The sequence below is a fragment of the Watersipora subatra genome, chromosome 1, assembly GCF_963576615.1.
Source record: "Watersipora subatra chromosome 1, tzWatSuba1.1, whole genome shotgun sequence".
NCBI lineage: Eukaryota > Metazoa > Bryozoa > Gymnolaemata > Cheilostomatida > Watersiporidae > Watersipora > Watersipora subatra.
Window position 1 is genome coordinate 71174105 of NC_088708.1, and position 26367 is coordinate 71200471.

At 39.7% G+C, this 26367-nt stretch overlaps 2 protein-coding genes across 5 annotated transcripts in view; both read right to left on the minus strand.

Annotated features, from left to right (window-relative positions):
• The window catches only part of LOC137392204 (caspase-3-like), a 49621-nt gene extending 24157 nt beyond the window's left edge, over window positions 1–25464 (minus strand). The window contains exons 1-3 of one of the 4 annotated variants that reach the window (XM_068078865.1): window positions 24631–25464; window positions 17349–17459; window positions 6217–6304 (exon numbers count right to left, since the gene is read on the minus strand). In XM_068078865.1, the coding sequence (XP_067934966.1) occupies window positions 6217–6304; window positions 17349–17418 (158 nt within the window). In that variant the 5' untranslated portion in view covers window positions 17419–17459; window positions 24631–25464. Of the gene's footprint in view, window positions 1–6216; window positions 6305–17348; window positions 17460–23666; window positions 23765–24630 lie in introns of those variants that run through there. The other 3 variants (XM_068078856.1, XM_068078878.1, XM_068078871.1) reach the window with 3 other exon arrangements.
• On the minus strand, window positions 20606–22420 carry LOC137391064 (uncharacterized). Its single transcript, XM_068077412.1, has one exon. It carries the CDS (start codon window positions 22418–22420, stop codon window positions 20606–20608), a length of 1815 nt encoding a protein of 604 aa, XP_067933513.1.
• Window positions 25465–26367: the final 903 nt, after the last annotated feature.

The window sequence follows — 26367 nt, forward strand, 5'->3', positions numbered from 1 at the left end:
GAACCACACAAGAGTATCATTAGGTGCCATCATCACCCATGAATGTGACACGCATGAATATATGAACCACACAAGAGTATCATTAGTTGCCATCATCACCCATGACTGTGACACGCATGAATATATAAACCGCACAAGAGTATCATTAGGTATCATCATCACCCATGACTGTGACACGCATGAATATATGAACCACACAAGAGTATCATTAGGTATCATCATCACCCATGACTGTGACACGCATGAATATATAAACCGCACAAGAGTATCATTAGGTACCATCATCACCCATGACTGTGACTCGCATGAATATATAAACCACACAAGAGTATCATTAGGTATCATCATCACCCATGACTGTGACACGCATGAATATATAAACCGCACAAGAGTATCATTAGGTACCATCATCACCCATGACTGTGACTCGCATGAATATATAAACCACACAAGAGTATCATTAGGTACCATCATCACCCATGACTGTGACTCGCATGAATATATAAACCACACAAGAGTATCATTAGGTGCCATCATCACCCATGACTGTGACACGCATGAATATATAAACCACACAAGAGTATCATTAGGTGCCATCATCACCCATGACTGTCACTCGCATGAATATATGAACCACACAAGAGTATCATTAGGTATCATCATCACCCATGACTGTGACATGCATGAATATATGAACCACACAAGAGTATCATTAGGTATCATCATCACCCATGACTGTGACTCGCATGAATATATAAACCACACAAGAGTATCATTAGGTACCATCATCACCCATGACTGTGACTCGCATGAATATATAAACCACACAAGAGTATCATTAGGTGCCATCATCACCCATGACTGTCACTTGCATGAATATATGAACCACACAAGAGTATCATTAGGTACCATCATCACCCATGACTGTCACTCGCATGAATATATAAACCACACAAGAGTATCATTAGGTGCCATCATCACCCATGACTGTCACTTGCATGAATATATGAACCACACAAGAGTATCATTAGGTATCATCATCACCCATGACTGTGACACGCATGAATATATGAACCACACAAGAGTATCATTAGGTGCCATCATCACCCATGACTGTGACTCGCATGAATATATAAACCACACAAGAGTATCATTAGGTGCCATCATCACCCATGACTGTCACTCGCATGAATATATGAACCACACAAGAGTATCATTAGGTATCATCATCACCCATGACTGTGACATGCATGAATATATGAACCGCACAAGAGTATCATTAGGTGCCATCATCACCCATGACTGTGACACGCATGAATATATGAACCACACAAGAGTATCATTAGGTATCATCATCACCCATGACTGTGACATGCATGAATATATGAACCGCACAAGAGTATCATTAGGTGCCATCATCACCCATGACTGTGACACGCATGAATATATAAACCACACAAGAGTATCATTAGGTGCCATCATCACCCATGACTGTCACTCGCATGAATATATGAACCACACAAGAGTATCATTAGGTATCATCATCACCCATGACTGTGACATGCATGAATATATGAACCACACAAGAGTATCATTAGGTACCATCATCACCCATGACTGTGACACGCATGAATATATGAACCACACAAGAGTATCATTAGGTATCATCATCACCCATGACTGTGACACGCATGAATATATGAACCACACAAGAGTATCATTAGGTGCCATCATCACACATGACTGTGACACGCATGAATATATGAACCACACAAGAGTATCATTAGGTACCATCATCACCCATGAATGTGACACGCAAGAATATATGAACCACACAAGAGTATCATTAGGTGCCATCATCACCCATGACTGTGACACGCATGAATATATAAACCACACAAGAGTATCATTAGGCGCCATCATCACCCATGACTGTGACACGCATGAATATATGAACCGCACAAGAGTATCATTAGGTACCATCATCACCCATGACTGTGACTCGCATGAATATATAAACCACACAAGAGTATCATTAGGTGCCATCATCACCCATGACTGTCACTCGCATGAATATATGAACCACACAAGAGTATCATTAGGTATCATCATCACCCATGACTGTGACATGCATGAATATATGAACCACACAAGAGTATCATTAGGTGCCATCATCACCCATGACTGTGACACGCATGAATATATGAACCACACAAGAGTATCATTAGGTGCCATCATCACACATGACTGTGACACGCAAGAATATATGAACCACACAAAAGTATCATTAGGTGCCATCATCACACATGACTGTGACACGCATGAATATATAAACCACACAAGAGTATCATTAGGTACCATCATCACCCATGACTGTGACACGCATGAATATATAAACCACACAAGAGTATCATTAGGTACCATCATCACCCATGACTGTCACTTGCATGAATATATGAACCACACAAGAGTATCATTAGGTGCCATCATCACCCATGAATGTGACTCGCATGAATATATAAACCACACAAGAGTATCATTAGGTACCATCATCACCCATGAATGTGACACGCATGAATATATAAACCACACAAGAGTATCATTAGGTTCCATCATCACCCATGACTGTGACACGCATGAATATATAAACCGCACAAGAGTATCATTAGGTATCATCATCACCCATGACTGTGACACGCATGAATATATGAACCACACAAGAGTATCATTAGGTGCCATCATCACCCATGACTGTGACACGCATGAATATATGAACCACACAAGAGTATCATTAGGTACCATCATCACACATGACTGTCACTCGCATGAATATATGAACCGCACAAGAGTATCATTAGGTATCATCATCACCCATGACTGTCACACGCATGAATATATGAACCACACAAGAGTATCATTAGGTACCATCATCACACATGACTGTCACTCGCATGAATATATGAACCGCACAAGAGTATCATTAGGTATCATCATCACCCATGACTGTCACACGCATGAATATATGAACCGCACAAGAGTATCATTAGGTATCATCATCACCCATGACTGTCACACGCATGAATATATGAACCACACAAGAGTATCATTAGGTTCCATCATCACCCATGACTGTGACACGCATGAATATATAAACCGCACAAGAGTATCATTAGGTATCATCATCACCCATGACTGTGACACGCATGAATATATGAACCACACAAGAGTATCATTAGGTGCCATCATCACACATGACTGTGACACGCATGAATATATGAACCACACAAGAGTATCATTAGGTACCATCATCACACATGACTGTCACTCGCATGAATATATGAACCGCACAAGAGTATCATTAGGTATCATCATCACCCATGACTGTCACACGCATGAATATATGAACCGCACAAGAGTATCACTAGGTGCCATCATCACCCATGACTGTGACACGCATGAATATATGAACCGCACAAGAGTATCATTAGGTACCATCATCACCCATGACTGTGACATGCATGAATATATGAACCACACAAGAGTATCATTAGGTACCATCATCACCCATGACTGTGACACGCATGAATATATGAACCACACAAGAGTATCATTAGGCACCATCATCACCCATGAATGTGACACGCATGAATATATGAACCACACAAGAGTATCATTAGGTGCCATCATCACCCATGACTGTCACACGCATGAATATATGAACCACACAAGAGTATCATTAGGCGCCATCATCACCCATGAATGTGACACGCATGAATATATGAACCACAGAAGAGTATCATTAGGTGCCATCATCACCCATGACTGTGACACGCATGAATATATGAACCACACAAGAGTATCATTAGGCGCCATCATCACACATGACTGTGACACGCATGAATATATAAACCGCACAAGAGTATCATTAGGTATCATCATCACACATGACTGTGACACGCATGAATATATGAACCACACAAGAGTATCATTAGGTTCCATCATCACCCATGACTGTCACTCGCATGAATATATAAACCACACAAGAGTATCATTAGGTTCCATCATCACCCATGACTGTCACTCGCATGAATATATAAACCACACAAAAGTATCATTAGGTACCATCATCACACATGACTGTCACTCGCATGAATATATGAACCGCACAAGAGTATCATTAGGTATCATCATCACCCATGACTGTCACACGCATGAATATATGAACCGCACAAGAGTATCATTAGGTGCCATCATCACCCATGACTGTGACACGCATGAATATATGAACCACACAAGAGTATCATTAGGTTCCATCATCACCCATGACTGTGACACGCATGAATATATGAACCACACAAGAGTATCATTAGGCGCCATCATCACCCATGACTGTGACACGCATGAATATATGAACCGCACAAGAGTATCATTAGGTATCATCATCACCCATGACTGTGACACGCATGAATATATGAACCACACAAGAGTATCATTAGGTTCCATCATCACCCATGACTGTGACACGCATGAATATATGAACCACACAAGAGTATCATTAGGCGCCATCATCACCCATGACTGTGACACGCATGAATATATGAACCGCACAAGAGTATCATTAGGTATCATCATCACACATGACTGTGACACGCATGAATATATGAACCACACAAGAGTATCATTAGATACCATCATCACCCATGACTGTGACACGCATGAATATATGAACCACACAAGAGTATCATTAGGTATCATCATCACCCATGACTGTCACTCGCATGAATATATAAACCACACAAGAGTATCATTAGGCGCCATCATCACACATGACTGTGACACGCATGAATATATGAACCGCACAAGAGTATCATTAGGTATCATCATCACACATGACTGTGACACGCATGAATATATGAACCACACAAAAGTATCATTAGGTGCCATCATCACCCATGACTGTGACACGCATGAATATATGAACCGCACAAGAGTATCATTAGGTATCATCATCACCCATGACTGTGACACGCATGAATATATGAACCGCACAAGAGTATCATTAGGTATCATCATCACCCATGACTGTCACTCGCATGAATATATGAACCACACAAGAGTATCATTAGGTACCATCATCACACATGACTGTGACACGCATGAATATATAAACCGCACAAGAGTATCATTAGTTGCCATCATCACCCATGACTGTGACACGCATGAATATATGAACCACACAAGAGTATCATTAGGTGCCATCATCACACATGACTGTGACACGCATGAATATATGAACCACACAAGAGTATCATTAGGTACCATCATCACACATGACTGTGACACGCATGAATATATAAACCGCACAAGAGTATCATTAGTTGCCATCATCACCCATGACTGTGACACGCAAGAATATATGAACCACACAAGAGTATCATTAGGTGCCATCATCACCCATGACTGTGACACGCATGAATATATAAACCGCACAAGAGTATCATTAGGTATCATCATCACACATGACTGTGACACGCATGAATATATGAACCACACAAGAGTATCATTAGGTACCATCATCACACATGACTGTGACACGCATGAATATATGAACCACACAAGAGTATCATTAGGTACCATCATCACACATGACTGTCACTCGCATGAATATATGAACCACACAAGAGTATCATTAGTTGCCATCATCACCCATGACTGTGACACGCATGAATATATGAACCACACAAGAGTATCATTAGGTACCATCATCACACATGACTGTGACACGCATGAATATATGAACCACACAAGAGTATCATTAGGTGCCATCATCACACATGACTGTCACTCGCATGAATATATGAACCACACAAGAGTATCATTAGGTACCATCATCACACATGACTGTGACACGCATGAATATATGAACCACACAAGAGTATCATTAGGTGCCATCATCACACATGACTGTCACTCGCATGAATATATGAACCACACAAGAGTATCATTAGTTGCCATCATCACCCATGAATGTGACACGCATGAATATATGAAGCAAACAAAAGGAATGAAGGCTTTGCGAATGGCACCAATTTATAATGCATCTTGGCATAGTTGTCACGCTACATTGATGTTAGGATATGATAGCGGTAAAAGTACATATGATGTGACAATATAGCTTGTCTGGTCACAATCAAAAGCTTTTTGGCAGCAACTAACCTCCGTTTCACCAGGTACTCAAACGTCGAATCGTCATAATCGGAGTATTCAGGTAGCCGCGGGCCCCGCCAGTGGACTGGCTGATAGGCTAGCAATAGTAGCAGTAATGGTTACAAGTATACGTATACAGTGCAATTACAATACAATCAAACCTCTACATATGATTGCTTTAACATAGGACCTTAAACGACAATTGAAATTTGATTCTACACTCCAAGTAACTTTAAAGATATGGCATTTGATGTCCCTTGAAGCGCACCATTTTGCAAACAATGGGTGAAAATTAATAATTTAAAAAGTGATGAAGCAAGCATCAGATCTATTAGTAACGACATGATTTAGTGCAAATTAGAATCAGGTATGTTTCCTATCTTCGCCACCACTTTCGCTGAATCCACACATCACCAGGTCTACCCTTGCACTCTTTTGTCTCTAATATAAATTAAAAATAACAATATTCTTTGCTCATTATTTTTTTCCATTAAAATATTTATACAAATCTTTACATAAGGCATTCATTATGTTGCTACATGTAAACATTACAGCATTTATTATAAAATTCTCATAGGTTTTTAGGCTGTGGAACAAATTAAATGAACTACAAAAAAATTTGACCCAAACACTCTGTTTTAATAGACAAATTATGTTCCAGAAGTAGAGGTTTAATTGTATCTACAAAATAGCCTTATGTATCAAACCGACAAGTTCTATTGAAACCAGAGGCTACAACTACAACTATCATCAGCTAAAACTCGTGAGGGTAAAATTTGAAAGCACATATCATCCTTTGAATATAATTTCTCTAGATATTGTTAGACTTCACTAACTTTCATAGTTAGAATTGCTAGGCCAGTTACTTCGCTGCCAGAAGTCAAACTTTATGGATAATATAAGCATCCACAACATTTAAAAGATTTTAAATTGTGTTCTGGTAGTCAAAAACGGATATAATAACTGTTCAACTGTTTAATAAGTGTTCAACTGTTGAGAAACAGATGTCAGTCTTGAGATGTTATAGATAGAAAACTAATTTCTGTCATAAAGAGCATCTAATAGCTTAGAGATGCGTGTAAATCTATCCCCAATAATTTTACCAGCAAAACCAGTAACAGGCAAACTTCCCAGTCGGGTGTAGCACAAAAAACAAATTTTTTTCAGAGAAAACACCACAACTTTCATCATTATTTATAATTTGGCAAAAATCAATGTTGCTTGACTTGTAAACTGTCTTATCTAAGTGTGTGTAACAAATTTTTAAATACTCCTCTGTCATGAATTAGCAAGTGTGATGAAGATGATTGATTGCAAATGTAGTACAATGCTACAGAAGGACCTTTGAGGTTAAGACCTATGAAGTTAGGACCTATGAAGTTAGGACCTATGAAGTTAGGACCTATGAAGTTAAGACCTTTGAAGTTAGGACCTTTGAAGTTAGGACCTATAAAGTTAGGACCTATGAAGTTAGGACCTAAGAAGTTAGGACCTAAGAAGTTAGGACCTAAGAAGTTAGGATCTTTGAAGTTAGGGCCTTTGAAGTTAGAACCCTTGAAGTTAGGACCTATGAAGTTAGGACCTATGAATTTAGGGCCTTTGAAGTTAAGACCTTTGAAGTTAGGACCTATGAAGTTAGGACCTATGAAGTTAGGACCTATGAAGTTAGGACCTTTGAAGTTAGGACCTATGAGGTTAGGACCTTTGAAGTTAGGACCTATGAAGTTAAAACCTAAGAAGTTAGGACCTTTGAAGTTAGGACCTATGAATTTAGGGCCTTTGAAGTTAGGACCTATGAAGTTAAAACCTAAGAAGTTAGGACCTTTGAAGTTAGGACCTTTGAAGTTAGGACCTTTGAAGTTAAGACCTATTGTAACGGCAGCCCTAGCGTGATCAACACACTTGTGTTTTGAAGGGTTGCATGGTGCTGCCATGATTCATGTATTTGGGTTGGCTGTCTATTTTCCTGTTTGCTGTTTATTTGACCTGGTGGATAATTAATTGGTAGGCTGCCTGAACTGGTCATCATTGCGAAATGCACTAACTTTCAATGATGAAAATGTAGTGACAACGCTGTCACCTATAGTAAAAGCAACAAATGAATCGGCGAAACCCTATTGCTTACCAATTGCAAAAGTTATTTTAGTGATTTTTAAGTTCTAATTTTATACTTAGCAGTAGTTGTTTACATGTTTACAAGATTGCCACTGTATAAAAGCGAGATACCGTCTCAAGACCGCAGTACAGCACGAAAAGTGAAGAGGTGCGCTCAAAGGTACGAGTGACACTTTCAACTGTATCTCTCAAGCAGATTGTAGTATTAGCTAGTTTCGTGACAGAGAGTACAAGGTATGCAATTTCTCATTTTATATAGCCACTATATATTTCTCAACTGCAATTTTATAGTTTAAGCAGAATGGCTGTAGTTTAACATTTCAATGATTTACATCTGTTTGTTGCTGTGACAATACTGAATTTATACCTCATTATATGCTACTTTACCAATGCTATCTTTTAACAACTGCTTAAAGAGTGATGTAAAACTTTTATATATCATAAAACTGGTGTAAATTTTGACTGAATGCGAAATCTTGTCTATTGATGCTTTTTATAATATGCATAATTCTATTGTGGTTTTTACGTTGTAAACTTTGGCCAATAAAGTTTGCATCAGTCACAAACCCCTCTCATCTATACGGAACATAGCTAAAGTAAAAACTTGTCTCCTAAAGAGGGATTCAAGCCAAGTGGAGAGATATCCTAAAGAAGGATACAAACAAAGAAGTAGAAGTGAAACTATTTACACATCTAAGGATCCAGATTATCCTCAATCTCAAGATCAAGAAAGAAGGTTCGGTGAGTCACAACAAAGCAACCGTGAAAAATCTCGCTCCTTTTTGTGGCAATCTAATAGGACTAGGTTATTTAGCGACCTTCACTTTTGTAATTGTAATTGGTAAGCCATTGGAATTTCACAAATTTGTAGTAAGTAAATAGCAATTAGGTCGTGAACCAAGTAATTAAAATTGGGCAGTTAATTGGGGTTTTTATGAAAACCAGTCAAGCTCCTATATTTTGATTGTTCACTGGCTTGCTTAGCAGCACATAGGTTGGTATTTGGCGACCCCTTGTTGTTTTGTGGTATTTCCTTTGGAACCTTTTCAAACTCACAATAGTGTTATGACGCAGCGCTACCTAACACTCCATATCTAGGTGTCATCAAATAGGTAATAGATATCACAATAGGCAAGACAAACCGTAAACAAAGTGATAAGGCAATCAAGAATGCTATTGCAATTAGAAAACAGAACATTCAACGCAATATTAGAAAGTTCAATAAACTCACTGGTGATCAGCTGATCACCTTAGATTTAGAGAAGCAGGAATTGTTGACCAACATTTACCTAGATACAAAAGCTGATTTAGAAATCTTGAGAGGCTTTGACCCAAAATACTCAGGCCTAACCCAACATGATGAGCAAGTGAAACTCATGGAAAATTATGTAGAATCTAGCAAAGTTGAAAGTGAGCATGAAAGCAGTGACCAAAAAATGTCTCAGAGTCAAGCAGTTTTGCATACTGAAGCACCTTCTATCAGCATGCGTTCTAAAAGTTCAGTTAAACTGGCAGCTGCCAGAATACAGGCTGCTGAAGTAGACACAGAAATAAAAGCACTTCGTCGTCAATATGAAGACGAATGCATGCTCAAAGAGCTAGAAAGTAAACTACACGCTCAAAAGTTGCGCATGAAAGAAAATGAGCTTGTGACTAAAAAGGAACTAATAAATCAGAGAAGACAACTTCTTGAAGAACATGACTTAGATGAGAGAGAAGAGATTACCCATGCTCTTGAACACATTTCTATTGTTAGTAATACTCTTGCCTCTTCTCACTCAGCCATTAGATATGACCATAATGCACCAAAAATGGAGCAAAAGCTTGCAAGCAACTCAGAATCAACAGTAAATACTAGATCATAAAAAAGTGGTGCATCAGACATGCACATACTTGCTGAATCAATAGCTAAAGCTATGCGCAGTAGCAGGCTACCAGTGCCTGACCCACCTATATTTACAGGCAATCCGCTAGAATATGTAGACTGGGAAATTTCCTTTAGGACACTAGTTGAAAACTCAGGCATTCCAGATGCTGACAAGATTCATTATCTTAAAAAGTACGTAGCAGGTCCAGCTAAAGAAGCGATCAGTGGTGCCTTTATATTAAAATCGGACATGGCTTATCTAACAGCTAAGCAAAAGCTAAAAGATCGTTTTGGATCTGATTTTGCTGTAGCAGAAGCATTTCGCTCTAAACTGCAACAATGGCCAAAACTCAGAGCCAATGATCACACAGGCATTCAAAAGTCTGCAGACTTTCTAGGTCAGTGCCAAACAGCCATGCAACAAATAGAAGAACTAGCAGTCTTAAATGACTCCCAGCAAAACATCATGCTGATGAGCAAACTTCCAGACTGGTTAGCAAACAGGTGGAAGCGGCAAGTAGTGAAACACAAAAAAGTCAATGGTAAATTTCCAAAATTTGAAGAATTTGTAAAATTTCTTGGTGACGAATCAGACATTGTAAATGACCCCACGCTCATGAGCTGTCTTGCAAGTGCAGATGACTTCAAACAAGCCAAAAGACCAGAAAAACCAAAATCAATGGCACGCTTGTCAAGTAGCAATAATGATGGTCAGCGATGTACATTTTGCAACATTCCTAACCACAGGGTTACAGAATGTAAAAGGTTCGCAAATAAAACACAGGATGAAAGGAAGAGCTTTGTTCAAGAAAACAAGCTGTGCTGGGCTTGCTTAAAACCAAGCCACAGGTCATCGCAATGTAGACACAAGGCTAAGTGCACAAGATGTAGTGGGCCACATCCCACAGCACTTCACTTTGACAAACAAAGGGCAACTCAATTAGTCGCACCTATTGACAAAACAAGCAGTAGAACAGAAGTGCAAACCACACAGAACATAAACACAACTCATAATGCAATGCAACCTAAACATGTTTCAAATTCTGTCCCACCGACTGTTGCAACATATGCACCTACTTCCAAAACTGCTGACACAATTAAAGAAGGTAACAATGCACCCACAGAAAGCAAGGAAAGTAGTCAAACAAGATCAAAAGCAACATGCAATAGGTTAAAAGCTGCAACAGGACTCAACTCAATGATAGTGCCAGTGTGGTTATCTTGTAGCAATCAGCCTGATCATGAAGTACTGATATATGCCCTGCTAGACACAATGTCGGATACCACATTTGTAACCAATCAAGCAGTAGCCCAGTTAGATACACTAGGTCGACAAACCACATTGAAACTAACAACAATGACATCTAAGAACAAAAACACGCAATGTATGATGCACAATGACCTAACCATTCGTGGTTACAAAAATACTGACAAAATAAAAGTTCCATGTGCATACACAAGAGACTCTATACCCCTAGATAGAGATCACATACCCACAGCAGAGGTAGCGAAATCTTGGACCCATTTGAAAATGATAGCGTGCGAACTTCCCAAGTTAGACAATGTAGAGGTAGGCATGCTCATAGGCTATGACACATCTAGAGCTCTTATACCTCTTCAATCTTTAATAGGTGAAAATGTTTCTGATCCATATGCTGTGCAAACACCATTAGGATGGAGCATAGTAGGCAAAACTAGAAAAGGTTTGGATAGATCAAGTCGTGTTAGTCATCTTGTAACAACGCTTCAAAATCCAGGCCACGTTGAACGTGAACCCATGTCTGTTAGCTTTGCGTACAAAGTAAATAAAGATCCTTCATGCAAGGAAATCATAGATTTGCTGCAACAAGATTTCTCTGAGAACTCTGTTGCTAAACAAACTTCCATGTCAAAAGAAGATCAGCAGTTTGTCTGTACACTTACTGAAAACACAGAGCAAACTAAAGAGGGCTTTTACTCAATGCCTTTGCCATTCAAAGTTCGGCCAGAGATGCCAAACAACCTATGCATGGCTAAAAAGCGTTTTGAGCTTCTACGAAAAAAGCTAGCAAACAACCCACAATATCAGAATGACTACATTTCATTCATGAATTCTATCATAGAGTCTGGAGATGCCGAATTGGTGCTCACAGACAGCAAGGCAAAACCAGGCAGGGTTTGGTACATTCCTCATTTTGGAGTGTACCATCCCAAAAAACCTGACAAGATTAGGGTCGTGTTTGACTGTAGTGCGAAGTTCCACAATGAGTCTCTTAATAACCACTTGTTACAAGGCCCAGACGTTTTGAACAGCCTCATAGGTGTACTGCATAGGTTTAGAAAAGGCCGAATAGCTGTCATGTGCGACATACAACGGATGTTCCACATGTTCAAAGTCCATGAATCTGATCGAGACTATCTCAGATTCCTCTGGTTCAAAGATGATAGCATGTCAGAGGTAGCGGTGTATAGGATGGCTGTTCACCTTTTTGGAGTCACTTCCTCTCCAGAATGTGCAACATTTGGCCTGCGACAATTGGCTACTGACAAACACAATCCAAATGATCCATACAGTGTACAAGCCAAAGATTTTATGCTGCATGATTTTTATGTGTATGATGGACTCATTAGCTTGGACTCACAAGAACAAGCAGTAGCTGTAATAAATAGAGCTATTGACATATGCTCTAAGGGCAATATCAGACTGCACAAGTTTGTGAGCAATGACAAAGAGGTTCTTAGAACCATACCAAGTTCAGAAAAAGCTGAGACACTTCAAGATCTTGATTTGCAAGCTGCAAATAGCACACTTCCAATAGAGCGCGCTTTAGGCATAGAGTGGTGTGTTGAAAATGATCAGTTTCAATTTAGAGTCATGCTCAAAAGCCAAGCAACTACTCGGCGTGGAATTCTATCCACCATAGCCTCAGTGTTTGATCCACTAGGTTTCATTTCACCATTCATTTTGATGGGAAAACAAGTCCTGCAGCAGATGTGCAGAGACAATCTGGATTGGGATGACCCATTACCAGAACACCTACAAGCAAAATGGCAGTCATGGACACATGATCTGTTAGCGCTAAACAGGGTGAAAGTTGACAGGTGTTTGAAACCACCAGACTTCGACCAAGTTATAGTCACAGAACTGCATCATTTCTCAGACGCAAGTGCATCAGGCTATGGTCAATGCTCTTATATACGTTATGTCAACTCAGACAAACGAGTACACTGTGCTCTACTCTGCGGCAAATCCAGAGTTGCCCCACTGAAGCAAGTAACAGTTCCAAGAGCAGAGCTACAAGCTGCTGTGCTGTCTGCAAAAATAGCACACAATCTAAAGGCAGAACTAAAACTTGCAAACGTTACTAAAGAGGTCTTCTGGACTGACTCTAAGTTAGTACTAGGGTATATTCACAATGAGGCACGTAGGTTCCATGTGTATGTTGCTAACAGAGTTCAACAGATATGCAACATAACAACTGTTGACCAATGGCACCATATCAGTACAAACAGTAATCCTGCGGATATAGCCTCACGAGGAGCTACTGTCGCAAAGCTGGTAGACTCGTGCTGGTTTACCGGGCCAGAAATATTCTGGAACAGCTGCTTTGAGCCTATACCTCCGGCCAAAGAAGATGTTCTTCTTAAACTCGTTGACCCAGAAGTCAAAGCTAAATGCCACAGCATACTTAAATCAAAGGACCTGACAATGGCTGAAAGACTCAAAGTATACTCAAAACTCTCATCGGCAGTGAGAGCAGTGCGCAAGCTACAGAACTGGGCAAGATTGAAAAAGGCACCAGCGAATCCTGACTTTGGCGTACAATCATATGAAAAGGCAAAACTGACTATCATGATGTGGGCCCAACAAGATGGACTCACAGAGTATGAGCAAGTAAAGCAAGGAACTCTGAACAAGTCTAGTACTCTGGCCAAACTTGACCCTTTTATTGATGCCTCAGGAGTTATGAGAGTCGGTGGTCGACTGAAATCAGCCAGATTGCCTTTCGCAGAAACACACCCAGTCATACTGCCCAAAAGTTCACATGTCACAAGACTAGTAATAGCAGAATGCCATGAGAAGGTTAAACACCAAGGAAAAGGCATGACAATGTGTGAGATCAGGTCAGCAGGATTCTGGGTAATAGGATTGAACTCTATGGTAACCTCTTATATCCACAAGTGTGTATCATGCAGAAAACAAAGACGTCCAACTGAGACGCAAAAGATGGCAGACTTGCCAAGTGAACGAGTAACATGCAACCCGCCTTTTACTTGCGTAGGGTGTGACTGTTTTGGCCCATTCGTAGTCAAAGAAAATCGAAAGGAATTCAAGCGTTATGGGGTTATCTTTACCTGTATGGCATCTAGAGCCATTCATATCGAAGTCATAGATGACATGAGCACAGATGCATTTATTAACGCTCTTAGATGTTTCATCGCAATCAGAGGTCCAATTCGTCAAATTCACACTGACAGGGGCACCAACTTCATAGGTGCTGCAAACGAACTACGTAAGGCTCTAGCAGAAAGCAGCAATTCCAAACTATCAATGTATGCCCAAGAGAACAATTTTGACTTTGTTACGAATACACCTCATTCAAGCCACATGGGAGGAGTGTGGGAACGCCACATTCGCACAATTAGAAGTATTCTAAATTCTATCCTCATGAATAGCTCCAATAGACTAGACACTAGCACACTTCGAACATTCCTTTATGAAACTATGGCTATTGTCAACTGCAGACCTTTGACTGCGCAGAATAGCGAAGATAAATTCACGACTGCGCTATCTCCTAATCAGTTACTCACAATGAAATCAAAAGTTGTCCTGCCTCCACCCGGCAAGTTTGACCAAACTGATGCTTACTCCAGAAAGCGTTGGAGGGTAGTACAAAGCTTGGCCAACACATTTTGGTCACGCTGGCGCAAAGAATACTTGCAAACACTTCAAGCCAGACAGAAATGGACAGAAGCTACTCCAAACATTGAAATTAATGACATAGTCATCTTAAAAGATGAAACTAAACACAGAAACCACTGGTCGCTAGCCAGGGTTATAGCAACAATACCAAGCAAAGATGGGTTAGTTAGAAAAGCCAAACTACTAATGGCAGATAGTAACATGAACAGCAAAGGAAAGCGTGTTTCACCACATTCTATCGTAGAGAGACCTATACACAAATTAGTTTTTCTTTGCAAGCCTGTCAATTCGTAAATGCACCAATTTAATTTAGTAATAGTTTAGTATTAGCTGATACTCGCTCACCCCGCCTTTATATATATTACTCACATGTTATCTTATTAAGCTGCAAGTTGTTGAATTCGTCCCAATAAAATATGGCCGAATTAAAGGGGGGAGTGTAACGGCAGCCCTAGCGTGATCAACACACTTGTGTTTTGAAGGGTTGCATGGTGCTGCCATGATTCATGTATTTGGGTTGGCTGTCTATTTTCCTGTTTGCTGTTTATTTGACCTGGTGGATAATTAATTGGTAGGCTGCCTGAACTGGTCATCATTGCGCAATGCACTAACTTTCAATGATGAAAATGTAGTGGCAACGCTGTCACCTATAGTAAAAGCAACAAATGAATCGGCGAAACCCTATTGCTTACCAATTGCAAAAGTTATTTTAGTGATTTATAAGTTCTAATTTTATACTTAGCAGTAGTTGTTTACATGTTTACAAGATTGCCACTGTATAAAAGCGAGATACCGTCTCAAGACCGCAGTACAGCACGAAAAGTGAAGAGGTGCGCTCAAAGGTACGAGTGACACTTTCGACTGTATCTCTCAAGCAGATTGTAGTATTAGCTAGTTTCGTGACAGAGAGTACAAGGTATGCAATTTCTCATTTTATATAGCCACTATATATTTCTCAACTGCAATTTTATAGTTTAAGCAGAATGGCTGTAGTTTAACATTTCAATGATTTACATCTGTTTGTTGCTGTGACAATACTGAATTTATACCTCATTATATGCTACTTTACCAATGCTATCTTTTAACAACTGCTTAAAGAGTGATGTAAAACTTTTATATATCATAAAACTGGTGTAAATTTTGACTGAATGCGAAATCTTGTCTATTGATGCTTTTTATAATATGCATAATTCTATTGTAGTTTTTACGTTGTAAACTTTGGCCAATAAAGTTTGCATCAGTCACAAACCCCTCTCATATCTATACGGAACATAGCTACACCTATGAAGTTAGGACCTAAGAAGTTAGGACCTTTGAAGTTAGGACCTATGAAGTTAGGACCTTTGAAGTTAGGACCTATGAAGTTAGGACCTTTGAAGTTGGGACCTATGAAGTTAGGACCTATGAAGTTAGGACATACGAGTTTACATATTTAGTAAATCTTCAAGCAGGGTTTATTTTGAGGTGGCAACTGTAACTGGTACAGTTGCCCTTACTACTCTGTGTAATAAATTACATTATGACATCACACTCTTTACTACAATCGCCTTAAGCTCAAGCATTCTCTACTTTTGGTTTCGTTCATTCAAAAATGGGAAATGGCTTAATACTGAAAAACTGGAAGCTGGTATATATATTTAGCATGATCAACAGCATTGATCACACCGAAGAAAAATGTGCTTAAATATTTCATAGTGCCTTTTTGAAAGTTATAAAAAGATTACATTTTCAAGTTTTGCACTGCGAATATCAAATATGTTATAGCCAAGTGTTATTTCTCTCAGAAGGGCCACAGCCATTTTTCCTTTCATAACCAAAATTTGATTAACATCATCCTTTTACTGAATTAATTGCAATTGTGGATTCTCAAAAACTGCGATACTTGAAAAACCAGGTTGTCTTTGGCTCACATTTGTACTTTGTGTGAAACTGCTAATACCTTTACCCCACCAACTTACATATAGTTTGCACATTATAGTTTTATATGGATGTTGAATGCAAGAAAAAAGAATTTGCCAAATTGAAGTATGTAAGTCAATAATACTGAAAAGTATCTTCACCAGGTTACTATTTGGACAGTAATTTCAAATGACTTTCGGCGGCAAAAAGGTGGATCATTAACACAAGTATTTAATATTATTGTGTGCAAAAATTGTTTAATTAATGAGAAATTATGACAGAAAAACGATTAAATGTGTCATTAGAAACATTCATCGAATGCCATATATTAGAACTGCAGCATTAATAGGCACTTACGAGCAGCAGGAGGGAAAGTGATTCGTGGTAACCTCTGCACTGCTCCATCGGATGTCTGGTTTTTAGCCATGAAAGAATATGAAAGCTGTTCTCTATTGCCAAAATTTTATTCTGCAATTTATTAAACCATGCATGAAGTAAACCTTTTTCACACAGTAATAATAAATGATGTAAAGGTACAAACAGATTCAACCAGGATTGTAGTAACATGAAACAGTCCCAACATCGACAAGTCCAAACCTAGACAAGTCCCAATCTCGACAGAGGTTGGTCCGAATCTAAACAAAGGTTGGTCTGAATATCGACAATTTATGCTGTACTGTACACCACCAATATCACGGTGATAGAAAAATTTTTACACCCACAAACTAGAAATAGCCTCCAGTGGTTATCTGATGAAGTATATAAGCCTAAGCTAACCGAGTTTCAAATTGATAGCATGCCTTTGCATAATCATTATCATAATACCAAAATTGTAAATGAACTGCTCAAGAGAAGAAATTAAGAAAATCAATGAACGCAAGAAAATAACAAGACTATAGATTGTAAGACTATAAACTTCCATAAATAAAATAATAATGCAAAAGTATAATAATTATAATATTGATAAGCTTACTTATTATTATAATAAGATTGAGACCAACCGTTGTCGATATACAAACTCGGCAAGCTTCAAACCCGTTGAGGTTCGGACTATAATCCGTAGTAACTTGCAATAATAATAAACTGGGACAGTAACATATGGCGCCTTACAGCGCCTCGCGTTGCGTGTTCACAACTCGAGTTGTACAACTCGAATTGCACAACTCGAGTTGTGAACACGCAACGCGAGTTTGCAAAAGTAAGGTGCAATATATTGGTATTACGATAGCATAACCGTAGATCTGGTTAAATTAACAATGGTACATCAATAGGCACCCGTTAGCTAATAGAACTATGTATGTATGTACTGTAAAACTAGAGCTAATGGCGAATTATAGTGTCCCAAGTTTGCAACTCGAGTTGTACAACTCGAGTTATATTTACAAACTAGAGTTTGTAAATATAACTCGAGTTGTACAACTTGAGTTCATCAAAAATCCGGGCCGAGTTCTTTCAACAGCAACTCGAGTTCAACAACTCGGCTTGAGAACATCTCATCATTTCATTTTCTCTAGCTATATTTTTTATATGGGATTTTTTTGGTGCATCATTAAACGTCGTAGACATAATTTCTGGTTTGTTCATTTTCAGTGTTCATTCAGTTTCTTGTCAGGTTTTAGAAAGAGAATTCTTTTTTTCATTTGAAAAAGAAGTGGCCCGGCCCCCACATAGATTGTTTTTAGTTTGCTTTTTACATTCTACAATTGTCTTTGTATTTATATAAATAAACATGTGCAAATATCGCCAATACATATATTTTAAATATATATTTAAATTATTATTAATCAATTATTAAATTGTATATAATATGCGCAAATGCAGTTCTGTAAATGAGACACCCAATTACTCACTTTGCTTTTTTACAAACCCAGGTTAGTTTTGCGTAACACAACTCGAGTTCATTAAAAATCCAGGCCGAGTTCTTTGAACAGCAACTCGAGTTGTACAACTCGCGTTGCTAACACACAACGCGAGGCACTGTAAGGCGCCATAGTAACATCATCATGTCATACAGACCACTATGTTATCTGCAAAGCGATTTCAAAACACAACTGAATTAAGAATGCAATATTGATTTTGCGTGTAAATCTTCTTTCGTGATTTAACCTGTGAGCTTTGATATGATAACTTGAGTATGCTTATGACAGTATTTTAATGGATTTACGAAAAACAAACCATTTTACCTATTTACTGTTCCAATGTCAATTTTCAGACAAGATCAACGAGCGATGAAACCTAGGAGATTTCATTGAATTTGAAAAAAACTCCATATGACAACCTTAACAATGAGCAATAGAATATTTATCTATACCAAAATATTCATAGAACATGACTCGCGGACTGCCATGTTTACTTTTTTCAATTCGCACAGGACTTTCTGTGCTGAAATGTGCTGTACACTATATGACTTTATTGTACCACTGCCAGTGAGAAGTGAGTGCCTACTCATACCATAATCTCAAACAACACAAGATAGACAAAAAGGGCACAGCCAATGACATAAGAGTAAGGCTTACTGCCAGTAACGAACACATTCCAAAGGCAAACCCCAACTATGTAACAATGCCCTGCTACAAGCGCAAGCTGTATGTCATGACTCTCTTCTTTCACCACAGCTCCCCCTGATCCTATAGATCACAAAACCCTTTTTTCCTTTTACTCTACGTAAAAATCTGCTAGCCACTTTGGCGGCCTACGATCTCGTGTTTCACTTCTACTGGTAACTGTGTTATCTACCACCGATACTGGCGGGTGATTATTACTGCGTACGGCCAAATCACTATGCCTTTCAACATTTGCCAAATCTGCTTCTATACATTCATCATTCTGGATAATCTCAATTTCCCTGCTATCGTCGTCCTCACTTTCTCTGCAAGCGTGACGCAGATCTGCAACATGACGAGTCATCTTGTCAACTTCCACAGCAGTGTTTGATACTAGTGCAGTCACTGTACCTAACTTCCATACAGATGTGCACTTTACATTTGCTGGCTTGACATATACCTGATCACCTACTCTAAATGGGTTACAGGTCACGTCTCGCTGTCGTCGCATACCATCTCCCTCTCCAACTAATCTATGCAGCCTAGGCACATACGCATACAACTTCTTTGCCGGCACCCCTCCTTCAGCATTAGGTGAATTGTTGTAGTAGAATACCATGTCACTGACACTACCACCCGAGCGTGCAGCCATACGCTTGATTGTCCTGTGGATTCTCTCAACTATTCCGTTACCAGATGCACGATATGCACAACTATATATGTGTTCTACTCCCCATGTTTGCAACAATGACTCAAAACGATTGCCACGAAAACAGGGTCCGTTGTCTGAAAGCACTTCGACAGGAGGCCCTCTTTCTCTAAACACGCGAGCTAGCTGTAGTGACACTGCATATGCTGTCTCATTTTGTAGTCTTACCCATATTGAAAATCTGCTTGGACCACAATCTATAATAGTTAGGTATGGTACATTCCTGTAGTGACATATATCTGTAGCAAGCCGTTCCCAAACTCCTTCTACCTCCAAATTTCCCTTAGTCCATCGCATGGGGGCAGGATCCACCCTTTGACATGCCGGGCAATTTTCAACAATGTTTTTTACAGCCTTCCTGCTCACCGTTTACCTAACCTTTGCTCAGCAATATACAAGGTTCTGTCGATCCCAAAATGGTGCAGGTCATGGGTTTTCCTCACATCGTCATAACTAGCGGCATTATCCACTACTGCTACATTGGCCACTTTAGTAGTATTCACTAACCATTTCTGCCTCACCCTGGTTAACACGTCAGCTTTGTTGCTGGATGAGTTAACCAATTTGATAGTTAACTCCACCTCATACTCATCAATCAGCTGTGCAATTAGCCCCAACCTACGCCTCACTATCATTTCGCACAACCCGCTAACCTTCGGTCGATGACTATCCGTTATAACAGACTGCACCCATGCATAAACTGACTTGGAATCGGTTACTACAGTTAATCTTTTCAGGTTCCATTTCATGGCCAAATTTAATCCCTTTACCACAGCATCCAATTCTGCTACATTTATGTGTGCTCCATCATCCTCTTTCCTTAACCAAGACGCATCCTCGACCACAACATCACCTACTTCTATACAAACCCCAACAGCAATGCTACTAGCATCACACCACACTGTTCCATGGTCACAGCTTGGTACTGTCCATACACCTCCGACGGGATCATGTTCCTCTGTGTATTTCAATGTCTCATGAAGCATCCCTACCACATCATTTGGTATGTCGCTATCCCATTCAACTACATTTGCTAAACGCTTCATATAACTGCATGACACGCGCAGCCAGCCCGCTACTGGATAATGGCCGGTTAGCTTGCCACAAACAGAAAACAGCTCTCGTTTTGTAACTTTAGTGCCAACCGCTGGCAAGGGTCCATCTCTCGACCATCTCACTTTAGCACCATTTGTAGTCACCCTTAACCCTAATACCCGTGCATCAGACAATGGTACAGGTTCCTTTGTGACTAACCCAAAACTTGACAAATGGTGCTGCACTCGCTTTGCAGACACAACAGCCTCATTGACAAAAATGTCGTCGACATAGTGATCAGTACCTTTGGCCACAATTTCGTCTAACGCTAAAACTTTTTGTAGTATAACTGACATAATTTTTGGAGCCACATTTAACCCAAACCCCATTCGAGTCAAGACATACAACTTACCCTTGTAGTTCACAGCCTGAAACCTATGAAGGTCTTCATGTACATGTAACTGCAGGTAAGCTTTCTTTAAATCCAAAACACATGCATTGTCACCAAGTTTACGCCAATTCCTTAGTTTATCCTGGCACAGTGCCACATCACACCCTGGATGATTGCTAATGTAACTGTTTAATTCTTTGCTATAGTCCATCACAGGGCGAACTTTGGTTGGTTTGTTTGGCTGGGCGACAGCCATTAGCGGTATGACTCCTGTTACCTTTCCATGTAATTTCTCATTGTGAGGCTGTAGCCATCCATTGTTAATCCATTGTTCTACTTCCAGCTCGTACGCCTTCTGTTTGTCTTCAGCGACGCGAGACTCGGCACAATTGTTTCGCAACACAGGCTCTTTTGCTAACCACTTCCAGCTTACTGTCCACTTTGAGCCATCGAAGACAGCGTTAAAGTCTTTGTCGTCGATTACAACTGTTTCCTTTTCGTTCATGAGTAACTTTTGTTGATTTTCAACTACTCCAACATTGATCACTCTGGTAGATGCCATAAAACTCACATCACAGCTTTGGGAGACCACCATGCCACCAAGTCTTATAATGGCATCCATACCGAGAATCATGGAACAGCCACACACCAAATACGGCGCCACGAGACACTTTAGCTCAATTGTTTGACCCTCGGCTGTCACTTGTAATAATGCTTCTCCTGCACATTTACCAACATGTCCGTTTAGCATAGTCACTAGCTGAGGTGGCCCTTGCAATTGTAACCCCTAGTCGGCGAATCAAATCTTGGCGTATAACAGACTGTTCACATCCGCTATCAACTAATGCCACATTGTCATGTCCTTGAATTTTAACAGATTTGAATGGTAACATTCTGCTTACTTTAGGGCAGGGGAAGCATCCAACAACAATACCCCCCCTTTGTCATTTCCCTGTTCTTGTTTACAGTGTCGGCTGATGTGACCAAATTGCTGGCATCTGTAACATTGAACTTGCCGCCTTGCATTGTTGCGGTTGCTCGCACCACCCTGGCGATAGGTATGCCCAACCTTAGAACATCCGTAGCAAGTACTGTCCTTCTTTGTATAGCCAATAGCACAAGAACCAGCATCTGTTGCTCTGCTGGACATCATCATTCTCGCTCGGCTAACCAGATCCGTCAAGCTTAGCTTCTCTACAGATGCTACAGATTTTAGCTGGGTAGTGATCTCATCGGGTAGCCCAGAAACAAAAGCGCATTTTAAGAGCGGTTCCGGTTTTGTCTGGCCAATTAAGGCCACTAACCTTCGTAAATCGGCCAAGTACACATCCACAGTTTCCCCATCGACCAATGTCCGTGTTCGTAACTGTTCGTATGCACTAAAACTATTATCACTGAATGCTTGGAGTAGCTCTTCTTTTAGCTTCATATAATTGCCTTTAGTACTGTCATCTAGCTGTTTATAGACAGCAAATGCTGGCCCGGAAAGAAATAACGGCAAGAATGATACCAAATCCTCTACTTTTTGGAGCTTTGCTATCAACTCGAGTTTGTCGCACCACTCTCCAAAGTCCCCACTAGTTTTATCTTCATAACTCTGTACTAAATCTGAAAGCTTCACTGTCATAATGCCGAAATAGCTTGTGCTGAAATGTGCTGTACACTATATGACTTTATTGTACCACTGCCAGTGAGAAGTGAGTGCCTACTAATACCATAATCTCAAACAACACAAGATAGACAAAAAGGGCACAGCCAATGACATAAGAGTAAGGCTTACTGCCAGTAACGAACACATTCCAAAGGCAAACCACAACTATGTAACAATGCCCCGCTACAAGCGCAAGCTGTATGTCATGACTTTCTTCTTTCACCACACTTTCTAAGCATTTGCTATAGTGCATAGGCATTTTAATAACACAAAAGCGAAACCGAGCTAATCTGCTATAATAAATTTTGTTAAAAATATTGGTAGTCCCACAAAAACAACAACATACCGTAGTGGCGAAAACGCCTAATGTTAATACGGACGCGATAGTTCGCGATATAAACTTTTAGTATGGCAATTCTCGGGCAGTTTCCTTTTAAAAATTCCAAGAGCGGAAAATGGCTTCACTATTGATTATACGCAACTAGTATTAGAACGTAGTCTGCAATTTTATAAAACGTGGGGGCGGTTACCTATTGTTTCTATCTCTAGCTTAAATCCAGAGCCATTGAGTGTAACACTCAATCACTATGTTTCCATGATGCGCAGTGCTTCGGAGTTGCGCTATCTCCGAATCATGGAAACGGCGTCTTCGCACTGAAATCACTGCGCACTGATCAGTGCGAAGCCAGTGCAAATTCGCAGCAAGGAAACAGCGACTGCGCAGTGGCTGCGCATAGCTCTCATGTCGTGGAGACGGATTCTTCGAGAGCCATAAACTAGTACAAAGGTTGTCCTGCTAATCTTGTTTTTTTACTATTCTTTCGATCTTCTTTCACCTAAATTTAATTATGATCTGCATTCACGAGGATGATGAGGTGATTACTTTCCTGGACTTTGTTATCGATGCCAACACTTTTCGAAAAATAGGTGGCAAGTCCTAAATTAACGTTTAAATAATATATTACTTAAAAATACTTATTAAAAATATAATACTATGTAAAAAGTGTGTTAAGATTTGTAAAACCTTGTGAATGTGTATTGTAAATAAAAGTATAATGACGACAAAATCATAAAAAGACCGTTTATGACGTTCGGTATCCGTGATCATTTCTATTTCTCCATCAGGCGATTCGATTTATACAATTTCTCTTCTCTGGCTAATTTGCGGTATTTGCTGAAAACTACTGCGCAGCATGGAAACGTACAATCCCCTCGACTTCGGAGGGGGCTGCTTCGCAGTATTGCGCACCATGGAAACATAGTGAATGGCTCTGCTTAAATCGAACGAATGCGCAGATTTATATACGTACCTGTATGAGCAGTCTTTATTGTGTATGGCAATAGTCATACTTTACAATGTTTCCAGCAAGTACCGCAGCAAGTAAACTAAATAGTCGTATACAAAATAGAAGAAAAAAATCGATGAGTGGTCTAATTAATGAAGTAAAATCAGCGCAACCTCTGAACCAGGTCAAACAGGAACTAATGCTTGGTTACCTATATCAGATCCGTATAGCTTCCGTATAGCCGTGAAGCTATTACGGTCACTGAATTATACTACCCCTGGAATGGCATTGGCCTATCTAAACTAATGAACTTCCGTGCAACGATTTGAGCGCCATCTTGATAACTGCTACAGGGGATTCCGGCTGTAATTAATGAAATGGCGGATCATAGTTATCCCAAGAAAAAAACTCATTTATCTGCTGGAAATCAGTGTTTTGCCATTAATTGCTACTACTACAACAACCCTGAAACACGGAGGGTTAATGATATATAATTTCACAGATGAGTTCAACGTTTTATTCTTGCATTAGTAGCACTAGTACAGCAGTAGCTGTTTGGAAGAAGCTTGCTAGTAGCTGGTTAGTAGTAGCTTGCTAGTAGCTGATTAGTAGTAGCTTGCTAGTATTAGCTGTTTAGTAGCTTGCTAGTAGCTGGCTAGAAGCTTGCTCGTAGCTGGTTAGTAATAGCTTGCTAGCAACTGGTTAGTAGTAGCTTGCTAATAGCTGGTTAGTAGTAGCTTGCTAGTAGCTGATTAGTAGTAGCTTGCTAGTATTAGCTGTTTAGTAGCTGGCTAGAAGCTTGCTCGTAGCTGGTTAGTAATAGCTTGCTAGCAACTGGTTAGTAGTAGCTTGCTAATAGCTGGTTAGTAGTAGCTTGCTAGTAGTAGATGGTTAGTATCTTGCTAGTAGCTGGTTAGTAGCTTTTAGTAGTAGCTGGTTATAAGTTTGCTAGTGTTAAGTATCAATCAGGACCGATGTCACGTAACTAAATCAGTAATTAGCTATATTCTATCTCATACATTGTTATATGCATGTATTATACTTACATTACATTTTACTTGCTAATAGTTTCGGCATAGGCCAATTATATTAATTGTTACAATCATCATTATAATCAACTTCCTGTTTTCTGTTCAACTCGATATACAGCCAATACATGTAGATTCAAACACCGAATATTATCTCGCTGAACCTGCATATTTTATTGACATCTAACTATAAGAATTTACAGATGGCAACACCAAAGTATAACTCAACAGGTTATGGGCCCAGGAATCGCCTACATTTCGATGGAGAGACACAATCATACGATATATGGGAGACAAGATTTTTAAACTATCTCTACTCTTGTGACACTGACATGCACGAAGCAATTCTTCCACGGGATGTAAACAAGACCGATTCAGAAAATTTTGCTGATAAGAACAGAAGGGCATACGCAGAGCTAGTACAAGTGTTAGATGACAGATCTCTGCAACTTATCATGAATGACGCTCGAAACGATGGCCGTAAAGCTCTCGAAACTTTACGACAACATTACGCGAGCACCGAAAAACCGAGAATTATGACATTATATGAAGAATTTACGACCATAGTCATGCGCGAAACTGAGGATGTAACGGATTATTTAATACGAGCTGAAAAGGCTGCCACCGGACTGCGATCGGCAGGTGAGACTATATCAGACAATCTCATAATCGCTATGTTATTAAAAGGGCTACCCGAGACGTTCCATTCATTTGTTGTAGTACATACTCAAAC

What these genes read in the sequence shown, in the direction of transcription:
- LOC137391064 (XM_068077412.1), bottom strand. Translation starts at nt 22,420, where the DNA reads ATGCTAAACGGACATGTTGGTAAATGTGCAGGAGAAGCATTATTACAA.